Below are 24269 nucleotides of genomic sequence, written 5' to 3'. Positions count from 1 at the left end.
CGAGTTAAAACAAAAACTACTTCTCAGTAAAGGAGTTTGAAATCATTAAAGGAAAAAGAAAAAATTGTGAAAATGCCAGTAAAAAGCAAACCTAAAGTTTCAGAGCAGTTAACAGGGAGAGATCTGTGCGTTGAGACGGTACACCTGAGCACACACAAGGACCCATGCCTCGGAACACCCCGGATTTGATTACTGCACAGAGCCAGGCAGAACTGTAGCAGAGCTGCCCACGGAGCATGCTGACAGCTGCGCATTCATCTCACGGCAACAAGGAAATTCCTTGCCCTAAAGTTTCCAAAACAAAACTTTAGGTCTCTTCAAAACAAAAACATTCTTCCTTTCCAGTCAATTCTTGTTCCTTCTCATGCCTCCAGCTACCACTAATCGCACAACCAGCTCCCTGCCCTGGGCAGGCACACAAACATTCAGGACACACTGCAATTACTGTATAGATCTCATTACCTGCTAGCAGAAAAATTCCCTTCAGGATCACGCCAATCAGCACAGATTTCATGGCCGACTCCTTGTGGACATTGGTGACAGTAAAGGGAAAAAAAAATGGGGGTGAATGCGGGGGGAGGAATGACAAAAAAAGGCTGGACTGAAACGGCAGAATGTGTGTAAGCGCTCCCTGATGCCAGGCAGACAAAAAGGGATTGGAGATGAAACTGGCCAATATAGACAAGCCCTGCGCTGTAGTGAGATCTAATCCAGCCCTGCTCTAAACCTCCCCAGCTGGCCTCTGTCAGTGCTGACATGAAGAATGCGTGCTCACAGGGTATTCTCGCTCGGTGCATTACAGTAATACCCTGCAGTAGCCACAGCATTAGCTCCGGCAGGAAAAAGTCAAGAGACAATCTCTTGCCCTTGCTGCCTCCCAGGTGAATCTGCCAAATTCCATGAATAAGGCCAAAAAACAGATTTTTCTTTTTATAGGCTAAGCCAAAAAGCTGCATTTCCACCACTGTGTAATATCCAAACCACACAAATAAGCAGAGTTCCAAATGCAGAGTGCAACCTGGGCCCTGCTGTACATTCAATACTCACTTAATGAGGGACCAGCACCTCACGTAGTGTCCTTTCTCCATGTGCCCTATTCTGCGCATTTTTAAGCACAAGAATTTCCACTCTGCAATATTCACAAAGAAAAGTCTCAACTTTTAACTGCCATGATCTGTTTCTCTGAAGTCAAACTGAATGGAAGGAAATTCCCTGTGTTATGCCGACTGTACTGGTTCAAATACGGGACTGCAGAATCAAAACTCTCTCTTTCCTCATTAGCAACCTTATAAAATTAGCTGCTGCAATCTCATTTTTTTCTCTGTGGTTCGGGGTGGGGGGGGGGGTGGGGGGGTGAAAAAAATGTGGTTACTTTCATAGTGTAAAGTTCCTGGAGGCAGAATTGTACTTTCTTGTTGGAAGGAACACAGGGAAGGTTCTTATTTCTGTGAAGAAATGTTATCTGGGAGCTTTTCCCCAACCTTTGAGTCTCTGTTACTTTCAATGTCAGGTCCAAGCAAACAAAAACTCCCACATGTCAGAGTCTGGAATCTGCATTAGCCATATCACTTTAAGATATTAAAAGAAAGCATTCCAACAACTCTTGTAGCTATTTTACTTTCTTCATTTCACTCAATCCAAACATGCCAGCCAATTTTACAGATATTTTAAGTGGAAGGGATATGGTGAGTGTTTGTTTGGAGTCAAAACTACTCAGATAGTCACATCTGGGTCATATGCACACATAGACCTATCCTAGCACAGATTTTAAATACTATCTATATTAGCCTGTATGCCCTTATGTTATTGTTCAACCGCCTACTGCAACAAAAAAGTATAACAACTGTGAAGACTGGAAAACATTAAATCCCTTTAAAAAAAAAATCTGTTTTTTTTTTTTTTATACACACACACATATATATTTACATACACACACACACACAGAGTCTATTCATATGTTGCTGATTGAAAATATATTGTACTGAAATCCATGCAGCATAAGTCAGCACAGATTCTGATCCCCTACTAGTCACTACATCTTTTCAAATTTATTACATGAAATATTGCTAAGTAGAAACTGAGATTGCTGCTTTTCCCATTATCAGCTTAAGGATATACACAGACTAGGGTACTCTTAGAGACAGAACAAGGATGGAGAAATACACAGTCCTGATAATTCTAAATAGTACATATATGTAAATATTTAAATAGTACATATAAAATATTTAAATAAGATCTCTTAGAAGCCAAAATAGTGGATCACTGAACATCTGTTTCAAACCACACACAACTGAGGAGTAACTGCTTAAAGGTTCTCTGAAACTGGAGGATTCTAGAGAAAGTAAAAGGATCAGATGATTCATTTTCTAGAAGTTTTAATTCCCCATTCTTACTGGCAATCATGCAAGTTACAAGATTCAGTCACAGGGTTTAAATTCAGAGAATTATTTTGTTCCTAATCATTCGTAAAACTTCTTGGAGGAGGTCAAGATAAAGAACACTAAATATGTAGAAAAAAAGGTCACAAAGCAGAGAGTGAATTTTGGATAGAAATTTCCAAATTTCACACATGTTCTTTAGACAGAGATTAGCAACTTCCTCACTGGGTTGATAAATGAGTCCCAGAAATTTAGGAATTTCTTTCCAGGGTTCAGAGACACCCATCCTAGTCTCAAGAGCTACCTTTCCCTTAGGAAAGGAAAGGACACTTTGGTCTGCCTGAAGCGTACATGGCAGTTCACATACTGCAAGTAGTGGCCTCCTGGCAAGCAAATCCATTACCACTGAAAATAATAAACATTGTTGATAAACAATTTATGTGAAAATCAACACACTGAATCTAGTCTAATATCTGACATCCTCAAGTCACCCCTCCTGGCAGAGACCCTTAGAAGACATACCGATGCACAGGAGAATTCTTCTGCCTCTCTGGGACACTGCTCTGCCCAAGCACTTGCCTGGCCTGATTCTAAAGATGACATTAAGCTGGGCTTCACCCATTTTGGTTAGTAAGGAAGTCAAATTTAATTCATCAGAGTTGCTCCATCACTAATAATCCTCTCAAAAGTCTTTAACCATGGTGAGCTGGCATATCTCAGGCTGTCTGTAATCAGACAATCTATGCAAAGGGCTAGTTCAAACCAGAATGTGCAGTCACAAGCATCACAACCTCAGAGGACGCTTTTGATCAAAACTCACCTGACACCCAGAGACAAGCAGGACCTAGACTGAAACGTTCCCTCTTGCAGCATCCTGGTCTATGACAGGAAAGTCAAAAGGCCTGATTAACCACGGAGCTATGATCCAGAGGGGAGATGCAATGTGGAACGGAAGGGAAGCGGGGGGGCGCGGGTCTCACCAAGTGTTCCCTAGCTCCCTTCAGCTGTATTTACCGAAAGGGATTCTGTTGAAGGGGTAACAGTCCTCTAATCTCCTTACTATCTTAACCTTTTAGCTGCCCTTTCTGTAAGGGCTACATTTCTAAAACAAATCTGACATCAAGAAATACCTGCACAAAAAAATTAAATCTATCCAAAGGTGGTTAGAAGGAAGAAGCATCTCCCATTTATTTCATGACCCGTGACCCAGGAATTCAAGCCTATTTGATCTGGGCTAGCACTCTGTAAGAGTAACCATTTAGAGCTAGCTATACAGAAGGTATCCTACTTCTTTAAGGACAACTGACAAAGACATTATGGCTGAACAAAGTAAAATGGTCAATAAGCTCTCCAATTATATTGAGACACATTCACAATCACAATCCCTCCCAAATTTACCATCACATCACCTTCTGATTTCTCATGAAAGTAGAAGCATTCCTCTGCCATGTGCAAAAAAGCTCAGAATTTTACCGTGATCACAAGTTGCCAGTGCCAAGGGATGTCTGCTATTGAGATGACTGTGCTCTTCCCCTCTCATTCGGGCTGACCAATGCCACAGGACTGTGTTTTGGGACACTGCCTTTCAACAGACAACTTTAGCAGGAGTGGAAATACAAGTGGGAGCACTCAGGCCACTTAAAAGTTTTAAAAGAATGAATGAGCCAAATTCCACTTCAGTGATTACACTCTTGCGGGTTAAAAATTGGTTCCCGTTCCAAATGGAGGTACCTGCCTTCTTCACATCCTGGCCTAAACTATTGCCTACTACATACATGATGGACTGAAACCATTCCTATGGATAAAGAATTCATTTTATGGGTTTTTTTCTTCCTAAAAGACAGACTTTTCCTAATATGCTTCTTCTCTTGACCACAGCTGACATGATTTCCAAGACCGTGCAAGATTCATTCTCCTTCTCACTTCATTTAGTACCCATGCAATCTTTTGATTCATACTTCTTGCGTCCTCTCAGCGTACATCCTCTACTAAAGCACACACTGATGCACTGAACAGGCTCTCCAGGACCTATTATGTAGTTCTCCAAGGAATGAGGCACTGCTTTTGCAACAACTACATTTCAGAGAGAGTTGGCTCATCTCCCTGCACCGCTGTAGCCTGAGACAGCACTGAGGCAGTTAATTTGCAAAGAAAGAATTTCTCCTGACTCACATTGTTATCCCAACACTCCCCAAATTCCTCCAACTGAAGAAAAAAAAAAAAATACAGAAAGAACCCCCTGCCGCCCCAAGAAAGCATTCTTCATCAGAGTAGCAAGTTCACTTTAATCAGTGGAGGCAGCTTAAACCCAAGTTCATGGCAGATCTAAGCTGCCACAGAAATGTGTTTTGAACAGAAACATTATGGGAAGCTTCACAAAGTTGTTCTGTGATCCTAATAGGAAGTAATAAGCTGTTTACCCAGCATGACTGTACTGGGATTAATTGACAAAGGAGGGGAGATTAATTGCTATTATTTCCCTGTCAGCTTCACTCCTCCACACGCACTCACTGATCTCACAGACTGCTCCCAGCCTTTCACTGTGTTAATGTGTCAGAACTACCTCAGCTGAGACAAAGTCCTTTACCAAAAGCAATATCCAGAAGAGCAACCTGCTTCTAATCCCCTTCAAGTACTAATGAACCCAAATTTGATGCAACAGAATGAACTCTAGCACTCCTTTGCCCATCATCCTGTGTTTCTGTCAGCTTTTCTGCCCATGAGCACGCTAAGAATTGGAAAGGATTAAACAGATCTGCAGTTTGGCAAAGCACAATGAAATTCTCAACTCTGTGAGGGTGCTGGGGCACTGAAGGAGGAAAAGGGAACAGGGCACATATGTGCGTGGGAATTCTGACAAGTAGGATAAACTTTAAACCATCTCTTTGGACAAGATCTCAGTTCACGAGTACAGCACTATAACTATCCAAGAAAGTAGCAGTAAAAAGCTTAGATAAAAGCCTATTTTCAAAGACCTCACCTACAAAAGCAATTTTTTCTTGGCCTAGCCTAAATTAGGAATCCAAAGCAAACAAGATAGGCCAGAAAACCCCACAAAGAATTCAGCCCAGTTACCACAGGTGTTAACTAGGAGTTGATTTGAGATTCTGGGAGTGAAAGTACTTGTGTAATGGGTCTGCCTAGGACAGAGCTGGAAGAGTTACACCAACATAGCTCAACCACTATGACCGCAGAAGGAAACAGGAAACTTTCCCATGGAATAAAGGCCTAAAAGTGTCTCTGGAATGCTCTACCCATGTTGCAAGAAGTTAAAGGGACAAGGCTTTCTTCTGCCTTCAAGTTTTAATTTTTCCCACGAGATGGCAGCCTAGTAACACTGTGGAAAGGTTACATTCACCTCAAAAATACATCAATACAAGATTGTGCTGGGGACCCACCTTTCTTATAAACTACTTTTTGGTGTTAAATTGCTCAAAACAGAGAGTGCACATGGAATTTAAAGATGCAGATGACTGAGAACAAATATTTTAAACCAAGATGAGGTTTAGTATCAGTTAGCAGTGTACCTTCCTAACAGAGCTGATGTGCAATATTCACTATCCCCTCATTTCTCAGCTAGAAAACCAAGACCCATGAGGGTCAGGCAGGGCATCTGTGTAAGAATCCAGACTCGTCATTCCCCTGTAAACAGAGAAGGCTTCATTTGCTCACATCACAAGGACCTTTTGACCTCCTAACATAGCAGATCACTGCCTTCAGCCAAAAATCACTAGCTCTTATCATCCAGGGGTGTTAGGGAATGGAGATGTTTTGCAGATGTTTTATGTGCTGGTGATCCAATCTGCTACAGTCACTAGCTTGTGACAACCAGAATGTTAAGCACCCCATTTTTTATTTGAAGGCTGGTTTTGTTCACCTTCATAGTATGCGTATAAAAAACCCCACAGTTCTCGCAGTGAGCATTCACTCCAGGATACAGGTCCCCTAGATTTTCTGAACTTACGCTCTTCTACATAGCTGGTCTTATGTCTCAAAATGTCCACAGCCTATCAAGTTCCTTGACCAAAATCACACAGCGTTCTCATGGCATCTGAGCCCTGAGCTGCAGCTGTCCCGCTGCACCACCACTCTCACACTCCCCACAGTTCATCTCCGTCCTGCTCAGCAGCCTGGGCTCTCCAGCACTGGAACCCACAGCCCTGCAGCCAGGCAGCGATGCAGCAGCTCAGCATTAGCAACCAGATAGACACAATTCCAGCCACCCGCCTTCGCCAGCGTTACCTGAATAACCTGGTGGGCAATGGCAAAGGAAGCCATTAACAAGGTCCAGGCAGAGCCCTCCATTCTGACACGGCTGGGACTCGCACTCATCAACGTTAGTAAAGCAGGTCTCCCCTTTAAAGTGAAAACACAAATAGGCATCTTGAGTCCACACGTGCATCAGTGAAGGAAAGAATCTGAATGACAACTGCATTCATAATTTTTTGCATTTCTTTTCTGTCACCAAAAAATGCAAAAGTATTTCTTGAACTATAGCATGTCTCTCCAGACATGGCAAATAGATACTATCACCAAAACAACTAGGGAAAATGAAGTATGGAAAGGTCAAATGATTTTCCAGTGTCATGAGAGGGAGCCGTGGCAGGATCAGAACTTCTGAACCATTCCCACCTATGCAATAGTGGGCCGAACTCTCATTTTTCTCTCAAAAAAGAATAAAGTATTATTGTTTAGCCCTTCCTACCAGGGAATTTTCCCAGGTGTTAAATCCAGCCTTTTATACATATCTATAAACCAGGGGAAGGGTGATATTTCAGTTGAACATCCACAGAGCTTCTAGCTCCAAGAGCAAGATATCAAGAACCCCCTCTTCTCCTACCCACTCTGATTGCACAGTTGGGAGTAGTCTCATCAAGGAAACACCTAGAATAGCTATCTGGGACTCCAAGGAATTCGCTTCCTCTGATGAGGAGTTTCACAGATATCCTGTAGGGCATGAGAGCCTGACAAAGAGAAACCACCTTGGCATCTGCATAGCCAGAAGGCATTCATCAAAGCACTTGGAAAGTGCAAAGGCTGTTGCCTCAGCCTCGAGACAGGCGTGCTGGACAGAGAATGACACTCAGACAGCTGTCTGCAATATCTTCATACAGTATGTGAACAGAAGCACGTTCCCGACGCATCAGGCTGCTTCCCCCTCTGAAGTACCAGCCATTGAGTGACTTTTGATGCACAGATAACGTTGCTCCATTCCTATCTACTCGAACCACCACACAGCATCTACCAGGTGCAGAGAGGATGAATATTTACTGCATAGCTCACCTGCAAAGCCTGGCTGGCACCAACAGAGGAAACCAGCAGCTTGGCTATAGCTGAAATTGCTGGGGAAGTCAGGTCGTGTTCCGTAATAGGCTTGGTTGGATCGCTCAAAGCACACGCCTCCGTTGTGACAGGGACCTGTCGCACACTCATCCACATCCTCTTCACAGTGCTGCCCTGCGTAACCTGCCAGGAGACATCAGTGTCAACATCGTGCACAACTTCACTGGAACTAATCTCCCAAATACTGTGGCTGCCTTGAAGGTGAGAATGAGACGCAGAAGACAGTGCAGCTCATCTAGCAGGGAGGCCCAGGGCCTTCCACTCTCCACTGTGTCAAACACAGGAGCCAAACAACCAATTTGCAGGAAAGTATTACCTCATGATAGCAAAACACATGATGGAAAAAGCAGAAAAGAGAAAGACAATGTTACGGTTGAGAATCAGGGTGCATTTCGCAGCAATGAGGTCAACTGGACTTTGGGATGGCCTGTAAAGGGCAGCCGTGGCAGCCTCACTGTTTCAGCAATGGGGGGGGGGGGGGGGGGGGCAAAATCACACTGGACCATGCAGAATGATCATTAATTCTTTACTTCAACATGGCAATTTCCCATGTGCTCTCCATTGCAACGCACCTACGTGCCAGCACAGCAAACCAGATTTCTAACCTACCTGGCCAGCAGGCACAGCTGTAGTTCTTGATTCCCTCCACGCATGTGGCACTGTTCAGACAGGGTTCGGAGGCACACTCCAGGATATCCAACTCACAGTGCTCCCCCTCGAAGCCTGTGTCACTGCAGTCACAATGGTAGCTGTGGGGCAGCAAAACAGAGCAATGTTGAATTTGACTGCAAAGCCCAATATGAGGAAAGAGCAAATGGAGCTGTCAGTCCTCACACCCACTTGTGGGGCAGAGGAAAAAGAAGTTCCATCTGCACAAAGAGGCAGAACAGACAACCCTCAGCAGCCTCTGAGATCACACCTCACCTGTGAAAAGCTAAATTCAGACACACGGGTATGTTCTCAGCAGTTGCCTTTGCTGTTCAGGCTCTGCAAATCACTTCCCTTTGTATCTGATATGCCAACTAGAAGCAATAACCAGAATCTTTTCCCACCTTCCTTTACGCATCCTAGGAGTTCTGCTACTGGGAGGGGGCTTCTCGCTTACTGCCATAAATCACTCCCAGTTGCTGCCACTGGGACCACTGGGATGTACGTTTAACTCTCCAATCCCCCCCGCCCCAATTTCTACCCTAATTTTCACAGGTTACACTAAGCAGACCTTTTGATCACTCCTGGTATCTAATTGCCCACAGTCTGATTTCTCACCTGTTAACGAGGTCATGGCAGGTCCCGTTGTGCTGGCACGGCTGGCTCACACATTCGTTGATGTCCACCTCACAGTGGATTCCCTGGTACCCTGGTGCACAAGTGCAGGTGTAGAACCCAACGTGATCATTGCACGAGGCCCCATTCTGGCAGGGGTCTGAATCGCATTCATCTATTTCAGCATCACAGTTCATACCTTTGTTACAAAACAGAGAAATAGCAGTGTTACAAGCCCAGAAAAGTACATCTGTGCTGCCTGGACTTCTGAGCTGGAATCACAAAAGCCATGTTATCAGCCCAAACTGGCTAGCATAGTGATCTGTTCTAATTTTGCCATAAGAATATCGGGAGCTCATGAGCAGCATGTGATTCTTACAAATTAGGACCTTTCATTTTTATTTGCAAACAAAATTATTTCATCTAGACTTTGGGATTTTAGTCTTCTATCAAAATTAGAAATCATTTCCAGTATTTGCAAGGCTTTTTCGTTCAAGTCTCTTTCATTCAGGTTTGCTGAAGCAGCCAATCAGTCAGCACTTCATAAATAACATCCATTTTTTGAGTAAGCCATAAAATCTTGATCTTACATAAAGTTCTTAAAAACCTAATGATAGCTGTTTTGGTTCGGGAGCCTTTGAGGGCAGGGAGGACAGGGACGGGAAGAGAAGAACCACACTGCTAGTCAGTGTTATTTAAACTTTTATATATGATATAGCTCTTACAGTTTTAGATAGACATGGTACTCTTCACTTGAGTTGCGTTGCTATTAATCAGATCCAGTGTTCTACATCAGAGACAGCTGCATTTTGGGTATGGGAAAAGTGACCTCTACCCTGCTTCTCCAAAACATTGTTCCATTTGCTTAAATAATATTTGTAACTTGCTTTGAGATACCTAGGAAAAAAGCATTAAAGCAGTGCAAAACTCTATTTATAGTGATACTAGATATTAGGTAAGAAATTTTATTACGAAATGCTATTAAAAATTAAGTGTTAGCTCCAATGCTACAGGTCAAGAATAACAGCAAGTCACACATTTTCAGTCCAAAGTCTCAACTTTCCCTGACAGAACAAGCCCTCCTGTGTGACTTGGATACAACTACCTTACCACACTGTATTCCACCTCTGAGTTGTCCATGGCCTGGCATCACCTCCAAACCTTAGTCACTGCAGTGGCACCTGCCAATCCATCTAATCTCCCCTTCCTGGCAAAGGCTCACCACATAGTGGACATGGCCATCCTAATCCTGATGGAATGTGGGCCCCCTAATCTGCTGGTTCAAACCCGTCAATACCACGCAAAACTTCCTTCACCCAAATTCCAGCTGCAAGCACCAGAAAACAACCTGGCCTTGCTGGCCAATGGTGCTAGAACCTCTGGTTGAAGCACTAGATCATAAGGCAATATAAGGCTAGATCATAAGGCAAGATCATATTTAACATCAGAATAACTTGGAGCACAAGCAGCATCTCCACCTGCCTGGGTCATTTTATCACTTCCTTGGCAGAGGAATCCCACAGGATTCAGCATAAAGATAAAAAAGAAGCTGATTTGCAAAGACATAATTATGCTTGATACTAAAATCAGTAGGAATCTTAAGGCCTACACAGAAATTCTGCTTTTTTCATCTTTCATCTCTGTTCATTTTTATCAGAGAGTGAGTCAGCATCAGAGACCACATTCCTGATGTTGTAACTTCTCATTCCACTGGTAATCGGCAGCATTCCTTCACAGCAACCTAACTCTTTAAACACTTCAGTCTGTGACAAGAGGAAGGCTGAGAAAGTTCATGTGCTAGGTGGTACCAGGCAGACGCGGGCGCAGTACAATTGCATTCCACTCTGATAAGCAGAGCTGGAGGAAGGAGAACCCCCCGCTGCCTCCCTCACAGATAACTCACAGGTGTAGATTACTCTCTGAGTCACTATTAGCACAGATGCACAAAACAAAAAGACACTTATGTCACATGCCAAAAAACATTCCCTGGGCCTGAAAGAATTGGAAAAGAAATCTCCAACTAAAAGCCACTTTATTCCAAAAAGACTGCTTCCCTCAGAGAAATCCTGCAGGACAGGACAAAGAACTACAGGCCAGATAGGCACAGATAAGTTATACCTCGAAACACTAAGTATCCATTTCCTGATAATAAATCTCTTTCCTTGTATACCTCCCTTAATTTCATATTGAGAGCTAATCACATCTACTTTGTATCTAGTACTCAAGTCTCAGACAGTCCACCTACTTCCACTCTTAGATCCACATCTCTCAACATCCACACTGTCCACGGAAATCAAAGCCTCAACTGTCACTTGAAAGAGGCAACAAGCAGCCCTACACTGTCATTCACACACAACCAAACACTCCAGAAATACGAGTCGTGCAACAGAGACTTTGTCTCACAGCTGTAAAACAAGAGCTTCTCAGGACAGCTACCAGCACTACAAGACACATCAGCAGCAGGCAAATCGTGGAACAACATGAACAGCGAGACGTAACCCAACCACCCAGCTCATACACGAGCATGAAAGGTACCTGTGTAGCCAGGGCTGCACTGGCACAAGTAGTGATCCATCTCGTTCAGGCAGGTGCCGTTGTTTTTGCAGGGCCGAGACGCACACTCGTTGATGTCTATCTCGCAGTTGTACCCCTGGAAGCCAGGCACACAGAAACAGCCGTACTCGTTCACCCTGTCTCGGCAGATGGCTCCGTTCTGGCAGGGCCTGGAGGCACACTCATCAATGTCGTCTCCGCAGTTGGCCCCGGTGAAGCCAGGCTGGCAGACGCAGGTGTAGTCCCCAGGACCCTCGACACATGTCCCGTTATTTAGGCAGGGCTGGCTAGAGCACACAGAGCTTTCTGTTTGGCAGCTGTCTCCATTCAGTCCTGTTTGGCATTTACAGATGTATCCATCTACACTATCTACACATTCAAACCGAGGGTCTTTACAAGGGTTGCTCTCACACTCATTAATATCAATGTCACAATCAGTACCTGTGAAGCCAGGCACACAGATACATTTGTATTCCAGGAGTCCTGCAGTCCCGCTGCAGATCCAATCGGCAGGGCACTCGTGTTCAACACACGCGTCATAGAGGTGTTCACAGTTTATGCCCATGTAGGCTACTGGCTTCACAGGGCAGGTGCACTCGTAACCCACTTCCAAATCCGTACAGCTCCCGCCATTCTTACATGGGGATGAGGAACAGCTGCTATCATTTTCAGAGTATGAAGTTCCTGTTGAGAAAAGAGACTTTCTGTTAGTTGGCATATGTAGCCCTAAAGAAGTTCGTCCTTCTGTCAATCGCCACATCCAACTCAGAGATTGCCACCTCAATTCCACACTGCAAGGGGCTGCTCTAGCCATTAGCTGAGAAGGATACTAGAGAAACAAACATTTACTATAAAGAGGACAACACAACATGCCTTCATATGATAGCAATCAGGAATTTCTTGCTAAGATGGGTGACTGGATGCCTGTGGGGTTTTTAGGAGGCACTCACAAACCATTTTTCTTGTGCTCATTCATCCCTGAGTCACTTTGAGAGCAGCGAAACGTATCACCTTAAATCCATTCACAAGATAAAAATTTTGTGTAAAATTCAACAACCCCTTTCACTGATAGGGCACAGGATTTGTGCTTAGAAATCCAGAGAGGCAGTCAGTATGTTTTAAGATATTGGCTGTGGCTCTTAATGTCCCAGCTGCTCCTTCTGGGGACACAAATTTTTCTCAGCTAATCCACTAGTGATTTGAAGATGCTGCCATAAACAATTCAACCCAAACTCCAAGCTGGCACATTTCACACAGTCTCTAATTACATCAGGAAGCTCAGAATTTGATAACCACTGGCCAGGCACCCTCACCCCACAGGTTAGACATGTAAATTTACACAGCAGGAAATTTTTAGGTGTTATGAGAACAGCAAAGAACAGAGACTGATGAGATTCACTGTACTGATGACATTTGAGATCCAAACTCTTAGTATCTGCAGAGCCAAAACACCAATCTAATATTCAGATACCAGCAATAATGTTGAGACCAGATTGCCCTACATCTGGGAGCATTTGGATGTGATCAATTTATTCACACCCAGCCACAATGCCCTGCTGGCCCCAAACAGCAGTGTTTAAAAGGCTCTTGCCCCATTAAGCAATTCCACCATCCAGAAATGTGAGGATATGCCCATGGGACTGTAAATTTAATTCATATAAATGAGATTATACAGGATACATGATATAAAAAACAAAAATATTTGTCAAAGGAGCAGAAGGGAATAGGAACAATCCTCATTTCCAAAAGAAATTTCAAATTCACTTTGTGAAACGATCTGGTCAAAGGGCAGAACAGCCCAGGGGTCAGGAGATATTTGCCTTGATATTAGTATTAGGATATATGCCCTGGACTCAATTATACAATTACACATTTTCCAAAGAAGAAAACCCCAAAAATAGTATAAAGGGACAAAGGCAATGCAAACACAGAACTTCTCCCCTCACGAAGGCAGCAGTCATTAGCCCCTCATCCCACTGCAGCTTTCTGATATCAGAGTGTTTTGTTCTGCTCCATTCCAGGATACATAGGAGAGAAGCTGTGGGGTACAGCTACCCCAGACTGATTCCTGTGCGAGTGTTATAAAACATCCAAAATTGGAAGTAACTCTGCAAACAGCTATATAGCAGATGTTTTGAAAATGTCTACGAAAAATGCCCACAAAGCAGAGGTAAAGCTCATGAAATCGCCAAGTGGTATCTGAGAAATAGCTACTGCTTCTGGTGAGACAATGCTGACTGCCTAGCACTGCAAGTCATGCAGTCACTAGCATTTAACCTTGGGTTTAGATGCCATTGTGTAACCAGCTCCTTGCCCTTTTTGCTGCCTTCTGTATGTAACTGTGGGCCAGCCAGTGACAGGAATCAGTCTCTGGGAAACTCCAGAAAACTGCAGGTGGAGAGGGGGCAGTTACTCTGACACTGCCCCCACCTCACCACCCTTGGCCCTCACTGCATTACTGCCAGTTGAGAAATGTTGTTTTAACATGCTCCATGCTAAGGATTTGCCAGGATCACACACCACAGCATCACTTCTCAGCTGACCTTACACATTCTCTCATTCATGCCATCATTATCCCAGCCCATTTTTGGTCATGTTTGCCTTGCTCTGGTGCACCTTCTACACATCCAGGAGTTAATCTGTGTCAGTGGTTTTCTATCAGCTCCTGCCCCATCAGCTCCTCAGTCTCTTTGTACCTGAAGGTGGAGGCATCCAACTTCAGGGCCTGAAAGGGATTTATAGGAGACTTTGGTTTACAAAAGCCTGCCCCTGTCCTGACCTCCCCCAAATTCCTCCCACCAAAAGACTGTAGTGTTTCTAAGTCTTCTTTCAAGAGGCAGTGTTGATGGGGGAGGGAGGGTGCTCAGGGATTTAGACAGCCCTTTCTCTTCCCAGCATCATCTCTGCGGCCCACCCCTCCCTTCCTCTCTCATGTGATGCTGGGGAGAGTTGCTGAGCATTGCACTGTCCAGCAATCTCATTATTCTGCCATCAACCCTTTTATTCTCAGATTCCCAGTCAGGCAGAAAACAAGGATGACGGAATCTGCCTGGAATCTCTGTAGCAATTAAGAGTGGGAGCCCAGGAAACTATTTGCAAAAGAGGTTTACTAGGCCGGAGATAGGAGCCTTTGTACGCTTAATGAGTAACCAGTCCCAGCCTGAGCCTTCCACAGGCCCGGAGCACACTCTATGACAAAAAAAGAGACCAAGTCCACTGCATGTTCAGAACGACTTCTCCGGTTTGCAGCAGACTCCATCTGCAAGAAATTCACGTTTCAACAGAATCACCAAGCACTGCTAGTGTAGACAGCCTGAAGTCATTTCAAAGGCTGCATGCACAGTTTTCTGCTTCCATTACAAGCAGACAGTCTAAATGCTTCTTGCAAATAAAGATAAATATCAAATCCCTTTGCTATTTCCTGTCTTTTCTAGAGCTCTTTCAAAACAGACATACCTTTTTGCACCTTCTCTATTTTGGTTCGTCATATGACTGCAATGCTCAATAATCTGTATTAGTCATTAATGCCTGTCCATTACAAAAAGATTTGGTGACGAATACACGGCCCCATAGTCACACACAAACTTGCAGACACAACGGGGCTGAACTACAGACAGATACCAAGTCAAGCAAACACAAAACTTCACTAAAAAGTCAAAAGGCTCTCCTGGCTTACTAAAGAACAGCAGTATGGTAATAGGAAGAACCCCAATCTCCTCTAAACGCACTATGATCATGAACAACAGTACTGGTTACCTAGTTATGTGTACTCCTAATCTGCAGTGAATAACTAGTTATGTACAGGACTGCATAGAGAAAAGCTGAATTCCTGCATTGTTACTGTGTTAGTTTTAGCTACTTTCTATGTCCAAATGTTACCTAAGTTATGTCTAAAAGTGATGACTTCAGCAGAACCTCATTTTGGAGGAAAATGTTCCTTTTTTTGGTACAAACATCCTGAAGTAACACAGCATAAGGCATGCATGGAGCAGGCTGAGAAGACTGCAGTGTAAATCACAAGAAATGAAACAATATCTAAATAACTTCAAATTATTCTGTGACCTGCAGCTTTCAGAAAATTACCCACGTGTTTGTCCTACTCAGCAGAGGTTACAGGCGTATTAACAACACTAACTCCAGGATTATATCATACACTCCCCTTGTATACAGCATGCCTGTACTAATACTGGAATATTTCCCAAGGACAAAACCTGACCCTGTGTAAATGTAGTATAACCCTAATATTCATTCAGTGGCAGTGCTCAACTTCTGGCTAAATAATTCCACAGATGAGACACTAATTCAAAACAGAATTTGTTAGAAAGGGGGATTTCAGCAGTGAGTACACTACTTGTGATATCACCAGGAAGTTAAATGCAGACACTGCAAGAAGTCAGTGTACTAAATGGGTATCAAAGACTTTGACCACCACCTAGCTTGAGAAAGAACAAATATGATGCTTTTAGCTCTGCTTTTGTTATTTTAATCCATCAGTCCCAGGTCATACAATAATTCCTCTTAATTTTGAAATAGATTATTATATGAATGTGGATAGCATATGAATACACACCAAACGCTAATAAGCATAATGAATAAATTAGCTTTTCCTGCTGCACAATACACCAACCATGAAAACGTGTAATTCAGACTATGCTGTTTCATGAAAATAGTGAAAATCAGGTCAAAGAAGTCATTGACTGACAAGAGTTTATCGTTTTCCACAAGAGTAGTTGTTGCTGAATTAACAATGACATTCAGGATTTTTCCTTTACGTTTCACAAGAAGAATATGAATCAGTGATGTTTGTAAGTGAAAAAAAATTAAAAAAAAAAAAAATATATATATATTACAGTCATACCATCCTGCAACCCTACTCTGAAATGAAACTGGAGAAGACGACAGCTTCTTTGAAGAATATGTTCCAGGCCTTTAGGGATGGATTAGGAGGAACTTCAAAGGCTAACAGAGTCGAATATAAAGCATTCACTGAGCTCTGTCAGGACAGGTCTGGTTTTACACTTTAAAAGTAGCTGACAAAGATTTTCCCTAAAAGATGAGGTTTGTGACCTTTTGTATCACTTTAAGGCAAACAAGCTGCATTACCAGGCTTTGTTTGAATAACTGGCTTTAATAATATTATACTTTACACCTTTACTAAATGATCGTGTCAAAGAGCAGTTGCAGCAGTGAGTCTTCTAGCCATAAAAAGAGAAATCAGAAATTAAAGAGATGCTGGGCAATCCAAGGTCCCCCTGGTAGTAGTTCACTGTCTCTCTCCCTGAAATTCCTGAGAAATCTCGTCAGCAAACCGGGACAAGATGCTGTTGCACTGCACTGGCAGAGAGAGTTGTGGGAACTGATAAAGACAGTGCGGGAGGAGGAGGTTCTCAAAGAGCTGGAGCAAAGTTTCTGTCCTTTTTTTTTAAAAACAAACAAAACCCCTCAACTTTGTCTGTTCACCATTCTCTCACACATGTGAAATCTCAGTGGTGCTTTCCCCCCCAACATGAGTTGCACTGAAGTAACTTCTTTCACAGCCTCCCCTCTCCATCCTGACATTATGTTATAGCACTGCTGGCAGAAGGTTTTATTAGAGACAATACACAGGACAAGGAGCTTCAGTCATTTTATTACTTCACTGCTTGCAAGAAGCTGCTTTAGCACTACTCACTGGTTTTTATTTTTTGGTTTTGCTTTTCACAAGTTTGTTTTTTCAAAGTCTTGGGCAGCTATGATAGAGGATGGATGCCCTCAAGCTGGGGCTACACCTCACCTCATGGAACATGCTCAGTGCCACATCTTCATGAACCTCTCTCTCACTTTAGTTTTAGCTGCTTAAGCTGTTGATTTCCAAGGTCCCCTTAATTGTCACCCTATCCATACACATGGTACCTCAAGTTTCTAACTCCTCACAGGGCCTCACTGGTAACTACCTCAAAGGTGCTCTTAATGGTCACTTAAAATTCCAACAGGGAAGTGGTAAGCATTGGGGTTATCAGCCCAGAGATTACCTTGTTTCCTTCATACTGAAGGACAATTTCAACAATTCATTGATTTTTTTTTTTAAATTATATTTGATGGTTTTTTCAAATGGAATATAATCTCCCAAAACAAAAAAAATTCTAAGCAGTCAGCAGTACTTACTGAAAATACCCATCTCTGAATACCTGTTCACGCACGTGCACTGCAGTCAGAGCACGTTTTCATCCTTTCACTATCTCCCATGTACAATCTCTCAGCAAAATGCTCATCATCACAGACACAACTGCCAAAAGAGTCAGGATGCATGCCGCAACATTATTTCCTGGCTAGCAAAAACTTAATGTGAGCTTGGGCAAGCCAGTTCCACTTTGCGTATCAGTTTGCCCAACTTAAGAAACAGTTACAGGTAGTTCACAAGTGTCCTGTAAGATGAAATTATTCAAAGCCTTTAACACTTTACAGTAGAGGTGTTACAGAATTAGAAGGTTAGACTTTTCCAGTGTCTAAAACATGGAAGTGCTTTATTTCAGCACATAATATAAATACTACAACTGTCTAGCAAAACGAAAGAAAATCAAAGAAAAGTGTATATTTTATTTCTGGATTCCCACCGACAATATGAAATATATTTCCCGTTTTCTAGGCTCTGATAACTTTCCCAACTTTGCACATTCCAGCTGTGGCTTTGATCATGCCCAGATGCCTGAATCATCTCGGGAAGCAGAGAATACCTAGCAGAAGACAGGCTCTGAAGTGGGATGGGATGTCAGATTGGGCACTTCACCCAGACTAATTATGGGAACATTAATGATAAAAGGAATTGTGTCCTTACAGTCTTTGGGTCAATCAGAAGTGGGGCTGAGACAACAGGATAACAAAATGGTGAGAATCAGGTCTGCTTATGTCCAACTTTTCTCATCTCTTCAGCTTCTCTCTCCCAGAAAATCAGCACAATTCACATTACCCATAGTTCAGTTTTAAAAAAAAAAAAAAAAAGACAGAAAAACAGAGGATGTAAAATACCAGACTGAAGCTGCAATGCTTTTAAGGGGTAACCAGGTTACACATGCCCAACAGTGTTTCCTCATGACATGAACTGAGGGGAGTAAAGGGATGTGCACTCTTCTCCTCAAGAACCTATTACTACAAAGGATTCCCAAACAGAGGAGGAAAGAGTTTATTTACACACTGCATCTCCTGGTTAGCACTGTTGGTTTCTGTTAAACAAGTTGCAATGGACAGGACTCTGGCATATTCTCCTAGTTTTAGCGATATAGTTTGGGAAAAAGACTGCTTCACATGCTTACAAGTATTTATTTATGTTTCCAAAATTATGACCCAGCCATGATGTATTAAGTACCTTTTGTGCATGGATTTGTTACTGAGTTCCTTGACTTCCATGCTATTGTAAATCTTACGACTATCATCTTTTACAAAAAGGCACTGCAAGAGGCTTCTTTCAGGTGCATTTCACCTGCCTTACTCACTACAACAACTGGAAAAAAGACAATTTACAACCAAGAGGTGAGAACAGCAGGCTTCCCAGCAGCAGCCTCCAAGTGCACCGCAATGATAACTGAGCCAGAGGAATCTTCAAGCGCCCAAACTGTGAATGCTCAAAACCCCAGCCTGATGCAATTCTTCCCAGTCAGGCTGTGCTGGTGCTGATGGCCCCAGCATACTGCCCGATAGAGAACGACACCGAGGCCAAGGCTACAAAGGGAACCCCTCCACCTCAAGTATCAGAGTAACACAACTACTAAGTAAACTCTGAATAAACAAATGGAAAGAGTTATGTCTCCATGACAACAGGAAGGCATGTGCTTATATTAGTAAATCCCTGCTGACCTCTGCTGCTCTCTCCCTATCCTGGTCAGTGTAAAGGATTAGTGAAAGGGTACACACACTACAGCCTGTCCCCAGGATCTACACACCAGGAAGGGAGGCTGGACAGGCCTGAGAATGGGCTTTCATGCTGTTCACCCTCTTTCTTCCCCATCCTTACTAACTTTGGAAGGATAGCATATCTGCTATGAAAGGTAACAGCAGAATAAAATAAAACCCTTTTTCGGGAAGTACATTCAGTACTCCAGGGAGCATACAGGGCCTTTTGAGGTGGCTTTACACATCCTAGGGCTTTACAAGCACCATTTCCTTCTTGACACAGAGAGATTAAACCCTTTCTTTCCAGATCAGAGCAAAGCACCTGCTCCTGGTAACACTAGCATCAGAAAACAAGGCCCTGAAATTCTCTGAGACTACTGACAAGCTCATGACATGCTAATAATTGGCACTGATTTTTCACCCAGCCTAAAACATTCCATAACCTGTATTCCTTGTCCTGCTTAATGCAGTAATAGGCATCTTTTGACAGCTTCTTTAACAGTGGGCTTTTCTATTCAACATCAGAAATGGATGTGGGCATGGGAAACTTTCCAAAATACCCATGTTTGATCACAACTACCAAGCTCCCGAGCTGCAGCAGCTTACCACCTCTGCCAGCCATCAGGAGCAGCTCTGTTAAGTAGCTTGTTCCTACCTACCAGCAGCTCCCTCTACTCCCAACCACTTCCCATCAACTTTTGTTTGAATTTCAAGGTCACATGCTCAAGTGTCACCATTAGGATCAGGTATATTCAATTCCCCCTCAAGATCCTGGTGCCCAGAGTCAAGTTGTTCCTCTTCATTTTTTATAAAAGGGAGAGATGATACTTCAGTGAAAATGCAGGCTGAGATACTATCTGCTGGCTGAATCTAAACATCATCGTTATCATCTCAGGTTACCAGCTTATCAGATTTGACAATCTCTGTGAAGCAACACATGTCACTGACCAAAAGAACCCCTCAAAATAGATTAGGTAATCAAAAAGCCATGCTGGCAATCAGCAGGTAGTTCTTCTAAGACAATACTGAATAGATGGCCCAGCAAGATGGTAGGGATCCTAGCAATGCCTACAGCATCTTTTAGAAAAGTCATTGTCAAAAGAGCATTACTGTTCATAGCTTTGATATATCTTGTAAAGTTTTGGTAGATTGAACACACAAGTCCAGTATCTTAGCCAACTACCTGTTGGGATACCAATTTAAAAACCTCTAGAGAAGTCTCCGCACACAGTTCAGATTGCAGTTTTTCCTGCCCAAATTTTTAGATGGTACTGTGCGTTCATCACTTCCCAGCCTACTTCTGACATTGTTTTTCTTTGTTACTGGAGATCAACAAGTTCCAGACCACAACATTTGCATGCTAGGTTTTAGGTGTGACAGAGCTTTTTCATACCAGAGATATGTACACAGTCTATTAGTGTAAAATATTCATAAAGAATTTACAAAGACCTAGACTGCTAGACTTTCATTAAGACAGGCATAAGATGATGTGGCTCAGTTTCCCCTTGTGAAATATGCAGAATATTTACCCTCTCAAAAAAGCAGAATGCCAACTCCTGGCTCCCTCACACCCAGCTTGCCCAGTGAGTTGCTGAATGGTGCCAACCAGTGGGCAGCAATCCACAGGGCTGAGCAGTGCCAATATTATGGCCAGAGGCATTAACAGCATTAATCAGAAATAACACTTCAGGGAATTAAACTTTTAACACAGAACAAGTAGTCAGCTAGCTTGTTTTCATTATCTGTTCACTGTTCTAATGCAGATTTGAAGATGTAACTCCTATTATCATGCTTCTAGAACTTGGAGAAAGGAGCTATAAACCCATGTTTTGTGACAGTATTGCATATATTGCCACAGTAACTCTTTGATCTTCTGTGCTTATGACATCCCTTAATAAACACTCCTCCAAGCTGGCCTTCATGGTTTACACATTCTCTGATCTCTCAGCCATTTCCACAGATCAAACACTGAGACAGGGGGTTTCCTGTGTATTCAGCTAACCAGATTGAGTCACAAGCTTTAATTTCCAATTCTTATTTAAATATACTGACAATCAACAAATGCTGTTTCTTTGTTTCCACGTTTTGAAGGAGTAAGCTTTAAACTATCTGTATGTCCAAGCTAATCTCAAGAGCTTGCATTAGAACAGATAGCAAACTGCCAGAAAAAAGGTTTGTCTGCACATGCTCTTTCTCAATAGGCGTCCAAAGCATTTTCCAGGCCAAAGGTATGTGAATTACTGTGCTCATTGCTGGCTAGAGACGTGGGAAGAGAAATGAGTAGGCACTCATTCTGCCCTCCAGAATCTCCTTTAGAACACAACAAATTAAGCTGAGAGCTGTTTTGCACATTACACAGACAGCAGCAGTAAAATGGGAGTCACATGCAGAGCCTGTACCGCTGCCCCTCTGGAGTTTATTTCAAATAATTGGAGATAGTGTGGATCTGGCTGCAGGATGGTCATATGGTTACAGCCTGCACAGGCCATCTGGATAATCAGAATTTTCTCAAAAATTTTGAACAAATAACTTAGCCACTCTGTGCTTCAATGACGTTTAGATAAATCAATTAGAAATAATAAAAAAAAAGCAGTCATGCCTCACAAAGGCAAGAAAAGGCATTTCCCTATGGCCTTAAAATTCTACAAGTGCTACATAAATGCCACCATTCACTACAGTTAAAATCTGGTAGAATTCCTCTTGCAAAATAGCAGCAGGTGGAAAGACTATGGAAATTACCACTTCCCTTGAGCTTTGCTGGCTATATCAAGATGTGTCATCCACCTGCACTCCAAAGGAAAACAATGTTCTCGGTAAATCGCTGTTCCAGAAAAGAGCTTTACCCAAGAGTGAAAAGCTATCGGTGCAATGGTCAAACAGCACAAATCCCCAGAAACACGCCAGCTCTCTGGCAGCCACATACTGAGCAATACTGTATGTGCAATGGGCCAGCCTTTTGCACAAGACAAAGCCACCATAATTGCTTCACACTCCAAACCAGTAGCTATGGTTACTAGATACAAAAGACAGTCCTGCTGCTTCTCTGTGGCCAGAGGAATTCCAGGCACTTGGTTCGAATGCACCAGACAAAGAAGCTGGTACAAGGAAGGGGTGGGGGGGGGGAAAATCAGACTAAAATCAAAATGTATTTTTACTTTGATGTTCATAGTCTGAGCTGACCAGAGCAAAGGAAATTTAAGGAGGCTTCACAGGGGGGAAAAAAAACCTGTTGGGGAATCAAAGGAAAAGCTGCAAACTTTCTCCAACTCTCAAAAAGTACATAAACATCACCCACTAATGCAAGAAATCGCCAAATGCAGTGTTGAACAGATATTAGCAGAGAAAAGGCGCTCTGCAATTTCTGCACATTCTCCATATTTTACCTTGACATCTTCATGTCACTGAATATTCTTGTCCTAGCTCAGTGGAAACTAAACAGGAGTTTATATACAGATCCTGGCCTGGCAGCACCAAAGAGAGTATAAGGAGGCCAGTTCAATCCCAATCATAATTTCCAGTAAAAGGTTGGACATGTTCCTGACATGACCTTATAATCCCTAGATGACTAAAACAGATGTCTAGGCCCAGCAGATCTCCAGGCACCCCTTCCAGAAGAAACAGAGAAACCCGTTTTTCAGGGACCATAAGAAATGGTATACAAGGGTGACTTTTGGAGCCCAAGACATGTTCATGTGAACCTGAAGAATCCCAGTATACTCAATTATATTCTTTGGCTAGAAAGTAAGTTTTCAATGTGGAAAAAAACAAACCAAAACAAAACCCCCCATCAGTGTCATAAAGTCTTTTGTTACCTCATCACTTCTTGCACTTTCAGGATGGATCTGCCTTCTTCAAAATTTCTAAGTGAGAATACTCACATACTCTTCTTCCTCCACATTTTGTACAAGAGGTATCTGGCACTTCAACGTATTAGTATACTCCCCTAAGTACACACCTGTTTTGCCTACATGTATTTCTAAAGCGTGTAGAATGCAAATAAAGCTCTGTGTTTCTTCTGTATGGGCACGACCATAACATTCAGAACTTTCAATGGAGAAAATGGTTACTATAGTAGCTGACTACTTAATTACATGAAAGTGCACACACTTTCAGCTCTTGTGAATAAATGCATACATACATGTGCACAGGGAGAAAGACAAAAGGAGACAAGAAATAAATAGAAGGAAAAACATATCTAGAATGAAATGCCTGTTTATCTTCCAGACAAGAAGTTTTCAGGCTTCAAATCTAACTGTGAGAGTGACACTTTGTTCAACTACCTTTGCAATATAAGGGCAGGTCACAGATTTGATCCAAAGTTACGGCATCGTAGTTGGGTAAGAATCAGGCACAGAAGACAAAAACTTACCCCAAAATAAGAGGAAAAGTGGCAGCAGGAGAGCAGCATTGTACGCCCTGGAGGTAGTTTTCTTTAATTCCATGACAAGTCTAAGGCTGTTCTAAAAACCTCTGGGGAGAAACAGGAGTTGGAGACTAGCAGATAGCGGCTCTGCCCACATCACGGACTTGGGAGAAGTTGCTCTCCTCCAGGCACTGGCTCCATGCTCCGCCGGGCTGGGGACTAGCACTGACACGGTGGACAGAGTCCCTGTCCACTCGCCACGGCTGCACTGCTGTTCTCGGAACAGCGGGAAAACGCTGCCTGGATCGCACGGACTGAACTGCTCGGGGCACGGCCAGGAGGGTTTACGGGCACAGCAGCTGGAGGGCTTACAGGCCCGCGTCTCAAAAGGGCCTCAGCTGCCAAAGATCCTGAAGAACTCGGAGGTTCACAGTACAAGGCACAAAGGAAAAAAGGCCCCTGTGTGGTTTTTTGCTTTCTGTTTTTTGAATTCCCCCTGTATA

At 43.0% G+C, this 24269-nt stretch overlaps 1 protein-coding gene across 4 annotated transcripts in view; it reads right to left on the bottom strand.

Moving 5' to 3' along the window:
- CRB2 (crumbs cell polarity complex component 2) overlaps positions 1 to 23938 on the bottom strand; it is a 42501-nt gene extending 18563 nt beyond the window's left edge. For all 4 annotated transcript variants that reach the window (XM_074891557.1, XM_074891558.1, XM_074891555.1 and 1 more), the window contains exons 1-6: positions 23773 to 23938; positions 11520 to 12221; positions 8988 to 9183; positions 8331 to 8470; positions 7662 to 7844; positions 6621 to 6734 (exon numbers count right to left, since the gene is read on the bottom strand). In XM_074891557.1, coding sequence (XP_074747658.1) covers positions 6621 to 6734; positions 7662 to 7844; positions 8331 to 8470; positions 8988 to 9183; positions 11520 to 12221; positions 23773 to 23845 — 1408 coding nt within the window. In that variant the 5' untranslated portion in view covers positions 23846 to 23938. The remainder of the gene's footprint in view (positions 1 to 6620; positions 6735 to 7661; positions 7845 to 8330; positions 8471 to 8987; positions 9184 to 11519; positions 12222 to 23772) is intronic.
- Positions 23939 to 24269: the final 331 nt, after the last annotated feature.

This window comes from Strix uralensis, chromosome 21 (genome assembly GCF_047716275.1).
Source record: "Strix uralensis isolate ZFMK-TIS-50842 chromosome 21, bStrUra1, whole genome shotgun sequence".
Classification (NCBI taxonomy): domain Eukaryota; kingdom Metazoa; phylum Chordata; class Aves; order Strigiformes; family Strigidae; genus Strix; species Strix uralensis.
The sequence above is the reverse complement of the archived record's forward strand: the minus strand, read 5'-3'. Positions and strand labels throughout refer to the sequence as shown.